Raw genomic sequence first — 11199 nt, 5'->3', positions numbered from 1 at the left:
TAAAAATCAGGAGAGTTTATGTTAAGTCCAGATTTCTGGCTCCTCTTGGAAAAAAATGTGAATCTCTGGCCACACTGGACCCCATCCCTACAAGGCGACACTTGGCTGTGCTGAATAACAGCTGTCCCCTTAGCCAGGGTGTGGCTCTCCTGGAGGCACGTGAGTTTCAGCCTCCTGCATGCATCCTCTCTCCGAGCTTCCACCGTCCCCACTCCCTCTACTTAGCTCTTCTCTCAGCCCCGGCACTGGCCCCGCCGGCCACCCCACGGACCCCCAGCGGGGGGCAGCCGATCTCAGTGGCATCCGCTGGCCCGCCCTGCTCTCCCCTCCTCACCTTCACTGAGTAGGCCAGTGAGATGGTGACAGCAAGAGGGAGCCCCTCGGGCACGGCGACCACCAGCACCGTCACGCCGATGATGAAGAACTTGACGAAGTACTGCACGTAGACGGGCGTGCACTCGGGCAGCCATGGCTTCTTGTTGACCACGAAGGTGTCCACGGTGAAGTAGAGCACCAGGATGATCACCGTGATGGCTGACATCACCAGGCCTGTGACATGGGTGGGAGGAGACCTGTCAGGGGATTTCCTGGGGGTGCGGGGCCCCGGGAAGGGAGAGGTGGACCAAAGCCTGGGCTCAAAGGGCTCTGGGGTCAGGCAGGCCCTCGCTCACACCCCAGCTCAGCTTGGTGGCCTAGGGCAAGTCCTTAATCCTCAAAGGGCCTCAGTTTCTTCCTCTGTACAATGGGGATGCATATTTATTTCACATAGTTTTGTAAGGATCAAATGCGATGAATGCATGTAAATTGTACGGTGCCCGACGCAGAGTAGGTACTGAGTGATCATGTGAATTAAGTAACTACTTGCACGGTGCCCTCACACAATAGGATGTGCAGAGGGTACCACTTATTTCCTCCTGCCTTCAGGTACATACTATTTCCTATTCCAGGAACTAGGGACACAGCAGTAAAGAGGACAGAGTCCCTTTCAGCCCTTGGGAAGCTGAGATTCTAGAGGGGGAGGCAGACAAGAAACAAACACACGAACAAGATAATTCAGATACAGATAACGCTGTCAAGAAACACTCCAGGATGACGTGGTAGGAAGTGACGTGGGCTGAAGATACGAAAACAACCCAAATGTCCATTGACAGATGAATGGATAAAGAAAATGTGGGCTATACGTACAATGGAATATTATTCAGCTTTAAAAAGAAGGAAATCCTGTCATTTGCAACAACGTGGCTGGACCTGAAGGGCTTTATGCTCAGTAAAATAAGCCAGACACAGAAGGACTTATCTGAACAATCTAAAATAGTCAAACCCATAGAAGCAGAGAATAGAAGGGAAGTTGCCAGGGGCTGCAGGGAGGGGAAAAGGAGAGTTGTTTTTAGTGGGGAAAAAGTTTCAGTTCTGCAAGATGAGAAAGTTCTAGAGCTCTGCCGTATAGCACAGCGCCGATGGTTTAACAATGCGGTATTGTGCGCTTCCTAATTGCTTAAGAGGATCTTAAGTGCTCTTACCCAAAAAACAAAAACCGAAAAAACCCGTGAAAGAACACAAGGGAATTTTTGGAGGTGGTGGATCGGTTTAGTACCTTGGTTGTGGTGGCTAGTCTCACGGGCATATGCATATGTGGAAACTCATCACGCATTAAACGTGTGCAATTTTTTAATATATAAATTATATCTTAATAAAACTAAAAAGAAAAAGAAAAAAAATGCGACATGGGCTGGTAGATCCAGTGGCCACTTTAGCTAGGGTGGCCAGGGAAGACTTCCTGGAGGAGGTGATATTTGAGCAGACAGAGGAATGATGAGTAGCCAGGTAGTGACCTGGGGGAAGAGTGTTCCAGGCTGAGGAAACAGCAGGGGCTCGGGGAGGGGAAGTGACTTGCCCGAGGCCACAGGCCAGGGAGGCACTGTAGAATTAGCACCTGCAGGTGGCTACTGGCTGCTGGCAGGATCTCTCTTGCCAGCCCCGTGCGCCCAACTACCCCCGTCTGCTGTATGTGCTGTACAGCTGCCACTGAGGCTGCCCACACCTGAAGCCTCTGCCAGAGGAGGAGGATGCTTGGGCAACTGGCGTCTCCTTGTCACAAAGTGCCTGGGAGTCCACCCACCCCAGTTTGATGGCCAATATCCAAGGGCTGAGGTGGAGGTCCAGAAGCCCAGACACCTTGCTGCAGGGCAGGTCAGACCCTGCAGACGTGCCATGCTCCAGAGCTCCCCGTAAGACCAGGTGGAGACTGGGATTTCTGCAGAAACCCCGGCTGCCTCTGCTTCTTCCTGGGCTCTGTTGCATCCCTGACCCTTTACTGGTCTCACCTGAGAGCACCCCGCCAGATCCTGTGCCCACCCGTCTCAGGTTCTGCTTTCAGGGAATCCAGCCCAGGAGAGAAGCACAGGTGGCACCTGAACCAGAAGTGCTCGACTCTGAACTCCATGCCTGGCAGGGCTGAGTGGGGGAGGGAGATGAGTGAGGACTGTGAAGGCCACGGGGCTGTTCTCAGCGCTTCGTTCCCCGCCCTCCAGAGCCACGTTTCCGTGGAGTTTTCTCCGAGGCGGGGATGGAGGAAAGCCCTGGACCCATCACTGCCCTGCCCGCACCGCCAGCTGCGGAGACACAGAGCCGGCTCGATCCCTGTCTGACAGTTGCAGAGGCGGGAAGCCAAGCTCCCAGCAGCCGGCAGCTGTCATCAGGCCCCCAAGTTTAAATATAGACAGTCAAGCCTGTAATTTGCCTCTTTTCTCCACGCTGTGGTGCCTATAATTAGAGCCGGGAGACAGCCATGGAGGAGCAGGCAGCCAGGTGGGGGGCCTTGGCGTCTGCCACATCCCTACCCGGGAGGGGAGGCCAAGGCCGTGTCAGGGAGGCAGGGCTCACCTTGCTTCCGGGCTCGGCTTCTGGGGCAAGAGGGGCCGTCATCAGCCATCACCTGCAGCTACTAACTCGGGAAACCCGGCTTCTGCTGGGCCTCAGACAAGGGGCTTCTCACCGGGCTCCTGGCACTGCCCTCCACTTCTTCAATCTTTCCTCTGCACCGCAGCTGCGCGGTCATCATACAGCTCAGCTCCATCCCTGCCCTCCCCTGCTCACACCTCTTCCAGGGCTCCCACTGTCCTCAGGATAAAGCCTGCATTGCAAACTCCAGGCCCTACAGGGTCTGCCCCCTGTCCAGCCACCACACCTGCCAAGCGCTGAACGCCTGTACGGGTAAATAATCTCCTTTACTCCTCATAGCAACCTGTGAAGTAGGGACTACGGGATCCCAAGTCCACAGACCAGGAGGCGGAGGCTCAGAGCTCGGTGAAGGTACCTGCCCCAGTTCTCAGAGCTGTAGCTGGACAAGAACACAGGCAGGCTGCCCCCAGAGCCCACGCTTTTACCTTCACTTTTCTGCCTAAGTGCAAATTGAGTGCCTACTGTATAAGGACTCAGACTGATTTTGTGGCAGAGAAGGGTGGGTCTCATGCGAGCCCTCACTTTGCAGAGGAGGTAACTGAGGCCCAGGTAGGGGCCGGGCCCTGCCTGGGGTCCCCCTGCATGCCCCGTGTCCCCCCTGTGCCATCTGCCGGGGCCGCGTGCTTACCCGCCTTGCCGATCTGCACAGCCAGCTTGGTGAGCTTGCCCTGCAGCACCGACTTCTCCTTCTTGTGCATGTTGGCCTTTTTCTTGTCGTCAGTGTCGCCGCCCTCGGCACTCTTGAGGGGCTGCATCTCCATGGCGGCCGCCCCGTCCTGCTGTTTGGCTGCAGGGGGCAGAGCACACGTGCACACACACAGACACAGACACACACACACACACACACAGGTTAGCCTGCAGGGTGGGGATGTTGGCACCCACCCAACTGCCCAGCGGAGCATGGTGAGGCCCTCACTCCCCAGCCTTGGCCCCCGCACGGCCGGCACACAATCCCCGTGATGGGGGGTTGGTCTCTTCCTGCTGGAGACCCTGGTCCCAGGGCCACTGGCTGCCTTGGACCTGGAATTCAGGACACAGCAGGGAGTGACACGGCTCCACCCTGGATTTCCAGCAGGAGTGGGCTAGGGTCCCCTCTGGGCCTGAACAAGCCCACAGACCCTTCCCCCAGGGGCTCCTCAACTTCTCCACATTCAGACAAGACACAGGCTTGGGCTTTGCCCAGTTGGTCCTTGGGCCATGTTGCTGGATATTAAGTAGTCAGTAGACAGAAGGGACACAAAGGAGGCTTAAAAAGTAGAAGAGAGTGTCCTCATCCACAGATGTCAAGCTCCTCCTCCTTCAGCACAGGCCAGACTGGTGGGCCTGGGGCCTGACCCCTTAGCTCCTAAAGATCTCAAAGAGCCAGCTTCAAGTCTTCAGCTGAATGGGCCGCATAGCTCAAAGGCTGGGGAGAAGCTGGCTTGTGGTGGCCTGTCCTCAACGGGTAATGCTTCCATCTGACCTGGCACCATGTGATCACAGCTACCGCCCCCCGCCCCCCCCAGAGGTGTCAGGCGCCCATAGGCATGGACGTCTGCTTCTGTTGTGGCCCTCAGAACCGGCAGGGAGGGGCCGCAGGGACCACAGGTTAATACAAAAGGGTTACCTTTGCTCTGGCTGGCGTCCACATTGCCATCCTGCATTTTACCTATACGACAAAGAATTTTAACAGACAACAGAGAATCAGACAACACACGTTGGTCACCATGAAGACGCAACAGGGCCACAGACATTCATGTCAGGTGGAGAGAGGGCCAAGCCGGCTCCGCCCTTCTGTGCAGGGACGCCGGGGAGGCCCCCGAGACAAGAGCAAACCCGTGGTGGCTGCAGGCTCTCTCTTGATTCTCTGGGGGCACAGGGAGAGCGCTTTTGGGATTCTTTTGGCCCTGAGCATTTTACAGATGAACCGGCAGCCTTTGAGGGTAAAGGAACCATAGTTGGCTGGCAGGAAAAGCAGAAGGCGTGGGAGATCTAAGGTCCCCAGTGATTAATTTGGAATTTGGTTGGTGCCTTTTGTGGGCTGAGAGGAGGCAAAGGGAAATATGAGAGAGAGAGAGAGAGAGAGAGAGAGAGAGAGAGAGAGAGAGAGAGAGAGAGAGGGAGGGAGAGAGAGAGAGAAAGGTTGATTCTAGAACGGGGAGGAGTTTGGTCAATGTGTTCCTTAGTTTCTGGTTCCAGGAGGGACGATTCCACTTTCTCCTTCTCCTGGTGAAGGGGTGTGAAGCCACAACATGGAGAAACCCCCGCCCTGCCTCACTGAGAGTGACTCAGGCAAAGGGTGGGCAGGGGCTCCCCAGCGGTGGGCTCTGAGGTGCCCACACGTGTCCAGGGGCCTGGTGGCAGTGCCCTGGCTCCCAAGGGGAAGCTGCTGACCCCTCCCCTCCATTGACCTGTGTGCTCTTTATTCTGGGTTGTCCAGCTCAGGCCACAGCAGACAGGTGAAATCTGGCTGGTGGGATCCCCTGGGTGCCCCCAGCCCCCCACCCCAACACTGCCTATCAGGGACAGATGCTGCCTAGTGCTGGGTCTGGGGCTCCCCACCCCCTAATCAGGGCCGCGGGGGAGGCCGCCTACCCAGTCTCAGCCCAAGGCGTGTGGCCTGCACTCACAGGGTGGGAGGTATTGGTGACTGCTGCCTGGTAGCCAGACACCAGCCTTCACTTGCTGGCACTGCAGGGGTCGGGGGGCACCCTCCTGTCCCGCGGGCTCACCCCGAGCTTTGCCCAATGGCTCGCCACCTCAGAAGGACTCTGAGAAGGTTGCCCCCCGCCCCAGCCATTTGCTGAGAAGGAGATTTTCACAGCTCACGTTCCAGGCACATACATGACCACCACAAGTTTCATCTGGGCCTCACCACATCCCTACCGGGACGCTCCAGATCACACCCACAGACAGATGAAAAACTGTGGCTCAGGGAGGGACACTCAGCAGGGTCTCTGCCAGGTCTCAGCTGGTAAATGGAGAGCTGGCCCCAAAGTACATGCACATTTCTGCCCCCATCGGGGAGAATGCAGCCACCCCCAGTCCCCTGAGCCAGGGGGAGAGCAGGTGTTGAGGCGTCACTGGTGGGACTGGGCTCCTGAAGCTGCTGTTTCGAAACCAACTAGCCGTGTGGCTTCACCTCTCCCAGCCTCGCTTCCAACTCTGTAACAAGCGGTGGCCACATCGCCTCCCCGGAGCTCCTATAAGTTGCCTCAGTGATAACCACTCGCCCAGCAGCCTTTGGCAGTTTGCAAGTGTCTCCGATCTTGGCAGTTTTCCTGATACCCTGCAAGGGGGGGAGGGAGGGGTTTTCATCACTCTTATTTTACAGATGAGGAAACTGGGGCCGAGGGAGGTTCAGAGGCAGCTGTCATTTATAGAGCATCCTGCCGACCGTCCTGAGGCTGCATGAGAAGTTCAAAAGACACTGTCATCCCCGCCAGCATATCCGTTATAGGTGACTCAGAGGGGAGCAGCGGCTTCCTGGATGCCAGCCCCGCACCCTCACTCCAAGGTCAGTGCAGGGCTGTTCCCAATATGCCTCTCCCAGCAAAGGGTCAGTGACCCACCCCGGGGTTTAAAGACAAAGGTCCCCGTTGCTCTATTGTAAAATTCTTTCTACTGGATTAGAAACAAAACAGAAAACGGCTTTTTGGAACCAATAGGAATTAACTACAATAATTATTTTTATTTAAAAAAATAATTTTACTAACTGGGCTAAAGGGCACCAGAGGACTCCTCTTCAATAGTTTGGTGTTAGATGGCGCAAAGGGGCCTTTATTCGCATTGCATATTATCAGATGCAATAGCCCGCATGTGCCCATCAACTAAGCTAGCAATTTCCTCTTTTATTTCCATAGTGACCACATGGCCAGAAAAATAATCAACAGTGCATATGTTTGAGGGAGGGAGCCATATCCTGGGGGTGCTTTTGTGCAGATGGCCTGGTTTCTCAGAAGCAAGCGACTCATCTGGGATTCTCCTTAGCCAAATGGGTACTCGCCTGGCCCTGGAACTGTGGTGGGATGTTGCTCTGGTCCCCCATGGGACGTGGAAGATGGGCTGTGATTCAGGGGAGCTGAGAAGGAGGACAGGACCCAAGATGGGGAACCGGGGTGGAGACCTGGAGGCCCCTCTGCGTCAGATGCTAGATGCAGCTTTGCCAAATGGGTCTGTCCTCTCCATGCACTATGAGGGTCATGGGTGCAGAAAGCTTCGATGTGGAAGGTCCATGGTGAGAAGGCTCGATAAACAAGCTTAGGGGAGACAGGTCCTAAATAGGAGACCTGGGAGGTGTCACTTCCCTTCCCTGTGCCTCCGTTTCTCTCTCTGTGAAAAACAACACTTTCAACCAAGGTGATGCTTATGAAAAGCACTGCAAAGTACCTTGTTAATGTCCAGAGTTAAGAGTGATGTATAATTAATCATGATGTATTCTATAGTGATATATCAATAAATATAAAAGGAATGATATAATAAAAATGGCAATTATAATGCCTCCAAAATGAATGGAACACCCCTACCTTTCAGTTGGGAGGGGCTTGGGGGAGTGGAGTGAGGGGGGCATCCTGCCACCTGAGTGTGTTTTCCACATCCAGGTCATCCTGATTTGGCTCAGACGAAGGAGGGGAAAGGAACAGTTAATTCTCTCACTCACCAAGGCTCAGCTTAGCACCCCTCAGCCTTTAACGCACTGTGCCTGGAGCCTGGAAAGCACGTTAGAACACAGGTTCTCATTCAGTAGGTCTGGGTGGGGCCTGAGATTCTGCATTTCTAACAAACTCCTGGGGGATGCCCAGGCTTCTGGTCCTCCGACCACAATTCGAGTAGCAACGGCTTAGAGTACTGGTTCCAAAGTATAGTTTGGGAGCCTACCAATCCCATGACATTCAGCCAGGAAAGGTCCCGCAGCCAAATCAGCCTGGGAAACCCTGCGTGGCTCTGAAACTCTCCACCACACACAGCACAATCAAGGCTGTCCCTCTGCAACAAGGAAGAAACCAATTTTACCCAGTGGGCTCTTAAACACCTTTGACCACAGGATCCTTTCCTTGGGCAGGGGCGTTGGTGGTGGGGAAGGCTTCTTAACATCCTTGTGAAGGTTACAAGACATCAGCAAGAGTGGCCCACACTTTAGAGCCAGGTAGGCCTGGGTTCACATCCCAGCTTTGCTACTTTCTAGCTCTGTGATGTTGGACTAGTGTCTTGATCTCCCTGAGGCTCAGTTTCCTCATCTTTAACGTGGGGACAAAAAACTCTGAATCATAGGGTTATTGTGAGGATTCAGTGAGATGCTTGCAAAGTGCCTGGTGCACAGGAGGTGGTTAAGGAATGACAGCTCCCCATCTTTTCCTACAGTTTTTCTTGGGACACTTGGAGTTTTCTGCTACAGTTGCAAGTGAGGCTGCCCCTCTTTTGGGACCCACCAGTCTGGATGAGGTCTATATGTTCCCCGAGCCCAGCAGGCTTGTCGTCCTGGGGGAAGCAGGATGACACTTCCTGTTTCCTCCCTGCCACCCCCCAGCCCCCCCTGTGGGTTTGCCTACATTGGTTCTTCCTGTTATCTCTCGCCACCCCTCCCTCACACATGACACCTCCCACACCCCAGGCTGTCCCGATTTCTCCTCCTGTGCCTGAAATAGACCCATACCCGAATTAGCCCTTCTTGGCGAGGCCCTGCTCACAGAGGAGTCTTGCCCAGCCCCTGACATCTACGGGGGGGTGCTTCCATCTTTGGTCACTTTGAATCCGGGTGGCTCAGCCAGAGGTCTAGGGCAGGGGATGGGAGGATGAGGCGGGACCAGAGCTCCAGGTTTTCCAGGAGTGGTGAAGAGGAAATCATATAATGGATGAGATACCCGCAGCCAGATGCCTGGGATGCGTGACGCTGGAAAAAAGAAAACTTTCCCTCCCCTTCAGTTCTCCAGGGCAGTGGTTTCACGACCAAGCCCTAACAGCTCCCAGGAGCAGTCTGGGTGACTTTATGTCACCTAATTTGGGTACGGGGACGTATCTGAGAAGACGGGAGGGTACAGAGATAAGAAATCTTGGAGGCAAATGAATGGAATTCCTTCCTGCCTGTGTGTCAGGAGGTTAAGATGCAGCTCCCAGGTACAGTGGCAGCCCTCTGCCCCCACCACTTATCCCCGAGGAGGCCAGTAAGAATGCAGAGACTCAGAACAAACGCTCCAGCACAGGCAACAGCAAGAAACACCAGTCCACATCCCAGGGGCAGAACTAGGCCCGCGCCCAAGCGAACCCCCGGCCCGTTCGCTCCGTGAGAGAGAAGAGAAAGAATGTCTACCAGTGGCTCAGCCATGCTACGGGGTGGGGCCCAGGAGCTGAGCTCTGGCCTGGGTCCCCCTGCCTCGAGGGAACTGTCGAGTCGAGGACCGGAGCCTTCAGTGGGGACCCAGACGCCAGCTTCAGCCTAGGTCCGGACCCCGGGCCTTCTTCCCAAAGCCGGGGCCAGGAACGGGCTTAGGAGAGGGCCACGCCGGGTGGGACGCTGCTTCTTGGGGGCCAGATCTGAAGCCAAGGTCACGTCCCTCTTCCGGGCTTCACCGGTGGTCAAGGGCCCAACAGGAGCCAGTGCCATCGTGGCAGCCGTGAGTGGGGGCAGAGCTGGATCCCCGGCGGTGGCTTCTCTCTTAAGCGCCTGCCCCGTGTGAGAGGACGACCGTCCCCGAGCTTCCCATGCACATCCAAGTCTGTGCCGTCCAGACTAGGGAGAGGCAAGCCCAGAGTTGAGGGTGCGGGAGACGCCCATCCAACCGAGACCGAGAGCTCGCCCTGGGAGTGGGAGACGTACCATTGACTAGGCTGGTATTTGCACTATCTGCAGCATTTGAACCTGCCGCACCATCGGCCGCTGCGGGGGTGGGAGGGATGGAAAATGCAGTGTGTCACAATGGAGAAAAGCAACAACGCAGGACAGCAACAACAGTCGACATGAACCAACTTGCGGGAAATAAGATGACTACGTTCTTAAACAAACATCTCCGTTGGAGACCAAGAAACTCAGATTTGGGGGTGGAGGTGAAATGTTCCCATAGAGATGCCACAGAAGTCGGGGGGAAAAACTCAGACGTGGAGGGTCTTTGAAATAAAATATGGAGGATGGTCAATGTGGTTACGCGGGGTGGCACTGTTGGCGGTGGGGTCTGCACCGAGGCACCCGTTGGCCCAAGCCATCAGGCGGGTGCCTTTCAGAGAGGGTTCTATGAGAGGGTCTGGCTGACCATCAGGGCCAGAGGCGCTTATGGCCAGGAGTCGATTCAAAATATTCAGCAAGCAGTGCGGTGCGGGCACTGGCCATTCTGAAGGGGTGCTTGCTAGGACCATTGCTGTGTCCCGGAAGAACATCCGGCCACGGCAGCGACTTAGGATTCATGCCCTTGACTCGGGCTACTGCCCACACGGCCAACTCCTCCTTCCCTAACTGGCACTCGAAAGATTGCCTTGGTGACCCCCATAGGAGATGCCCCACCATTTAAAAGGTGACATCAAGCATGTGGTATTTTGTGCATGAGACAGAGAAGGTGCTAGTGAGTTTTCCTTAATTTAGGAATCAAAAATGATAAGATATGCTCCAATTCACTCCTGCTGTTTTTTCTTGTGGTGGGGAAACGGGTTCTGTGGGAAGGAGAGGGAAGAGATGCCGGGTTAAGATGGCTGTGCTGTGAGGTGAGGGGAAGGTGGGACGGGCTCTGTGGGGTCATGGGGCGCTGAGCGGGCTGAGGGCGTGTGGAGGTGGTGGTGGTGCCATCTGCACTGAAAGCCCTGGAAGGGCAGGTAGGCAGACCGGGGTGCTGGCCGGTCCCGTGGGGCTGGCAGTGCATGGGGGCACAGTGGAGGTCTGGTGGGGCAGAGCCCCCAGCAGTCAGGTACCCCCTTTAGCTGTGTGCTGGGGGTCTCGGGCCAGGGCTCAGGGGTCAATGGCTGCTGCTATTTCTAAAACCCCATCTACCCTGAGGGGTGTCTTACTGTACCTGGTAGCTGAAGGCCATCCCCCTTCTTCACACCTGTGTGATGATTTTTGAGACATGTTAATGAAGGAGAAGCACATACAGCCTTTCGTGTGTGCACGCGCACGCGCACACGCACGCACACACACCGGTACGCCTGGGGTCATCCTGAAACGGGAGGCTCTAAGCAATGTCCCTGGTGGAGGTGATGGAATGGAAGTGCCGAGGGGGTCCAGCCTGGAGGTGCTGCTCGTGGGGGCCTGAGGGGCTGGGCTGCCCTCCCAGATTC

The 11199-nt window shown here is 55.6% G+C and overlaps 1 protein-coding gene across 1 annotated transcript in view; it reads right to left on the bottom strand.

The window, feature by feature from the left end:
- Nucleotides 1-334: 334 nt before the first annotated feature.
- The window catches only part of LOC102989807 (plasma membrane calcium-transporting ATPase 2), a gene marked incomplete at its 3' end in the record, with an annotated part of 32997 nt that continues 22132 nt past the window's right edge, over nt 335-11199 (bottom strand). Inside the window, exons 5-9 of the mRNA XM_028485728.1 lie at nt 10935-10967; nt 9755-9814; nt 4568-4609; nt 3590-3748; nt 335-549 (exon numbers count right to left, since the gene is read on the bottom strand). Coding sequence (XP_028341529.1) covers nt 335-549; nt 3590-3748; nt 4568-4609; nt 9755-9814; nt 10935-10967 — 509 coding nt within the window. The remainder of the gene's footprint in view (nt 550-3589; nt 3749-4567; nt 4610-9754; nt 9815-10934; nt 10968-11199) is intronic.

This window comes from Physeter macrocephalus, unplaced genomic scaffold, assembly GCF_002837175.3.
Source record: "Physeter macrocephalus isolate SW-GA unplaced genomic scaffold, ASM283717v5 random_640, whole genome shotgun sequence".
In the NCBI taxonomy this organism is placed as follows: Eukaryota; Metazoa; Chordata; class Mammalia; order Artiodactyla; family Physeteridae; genus Physeter; species Physeter macrocephalus.
Note: the sequence above shows the minus strand (reverse complement) of the source record. Positions and strands in the feature narration are given on the sequence as shown.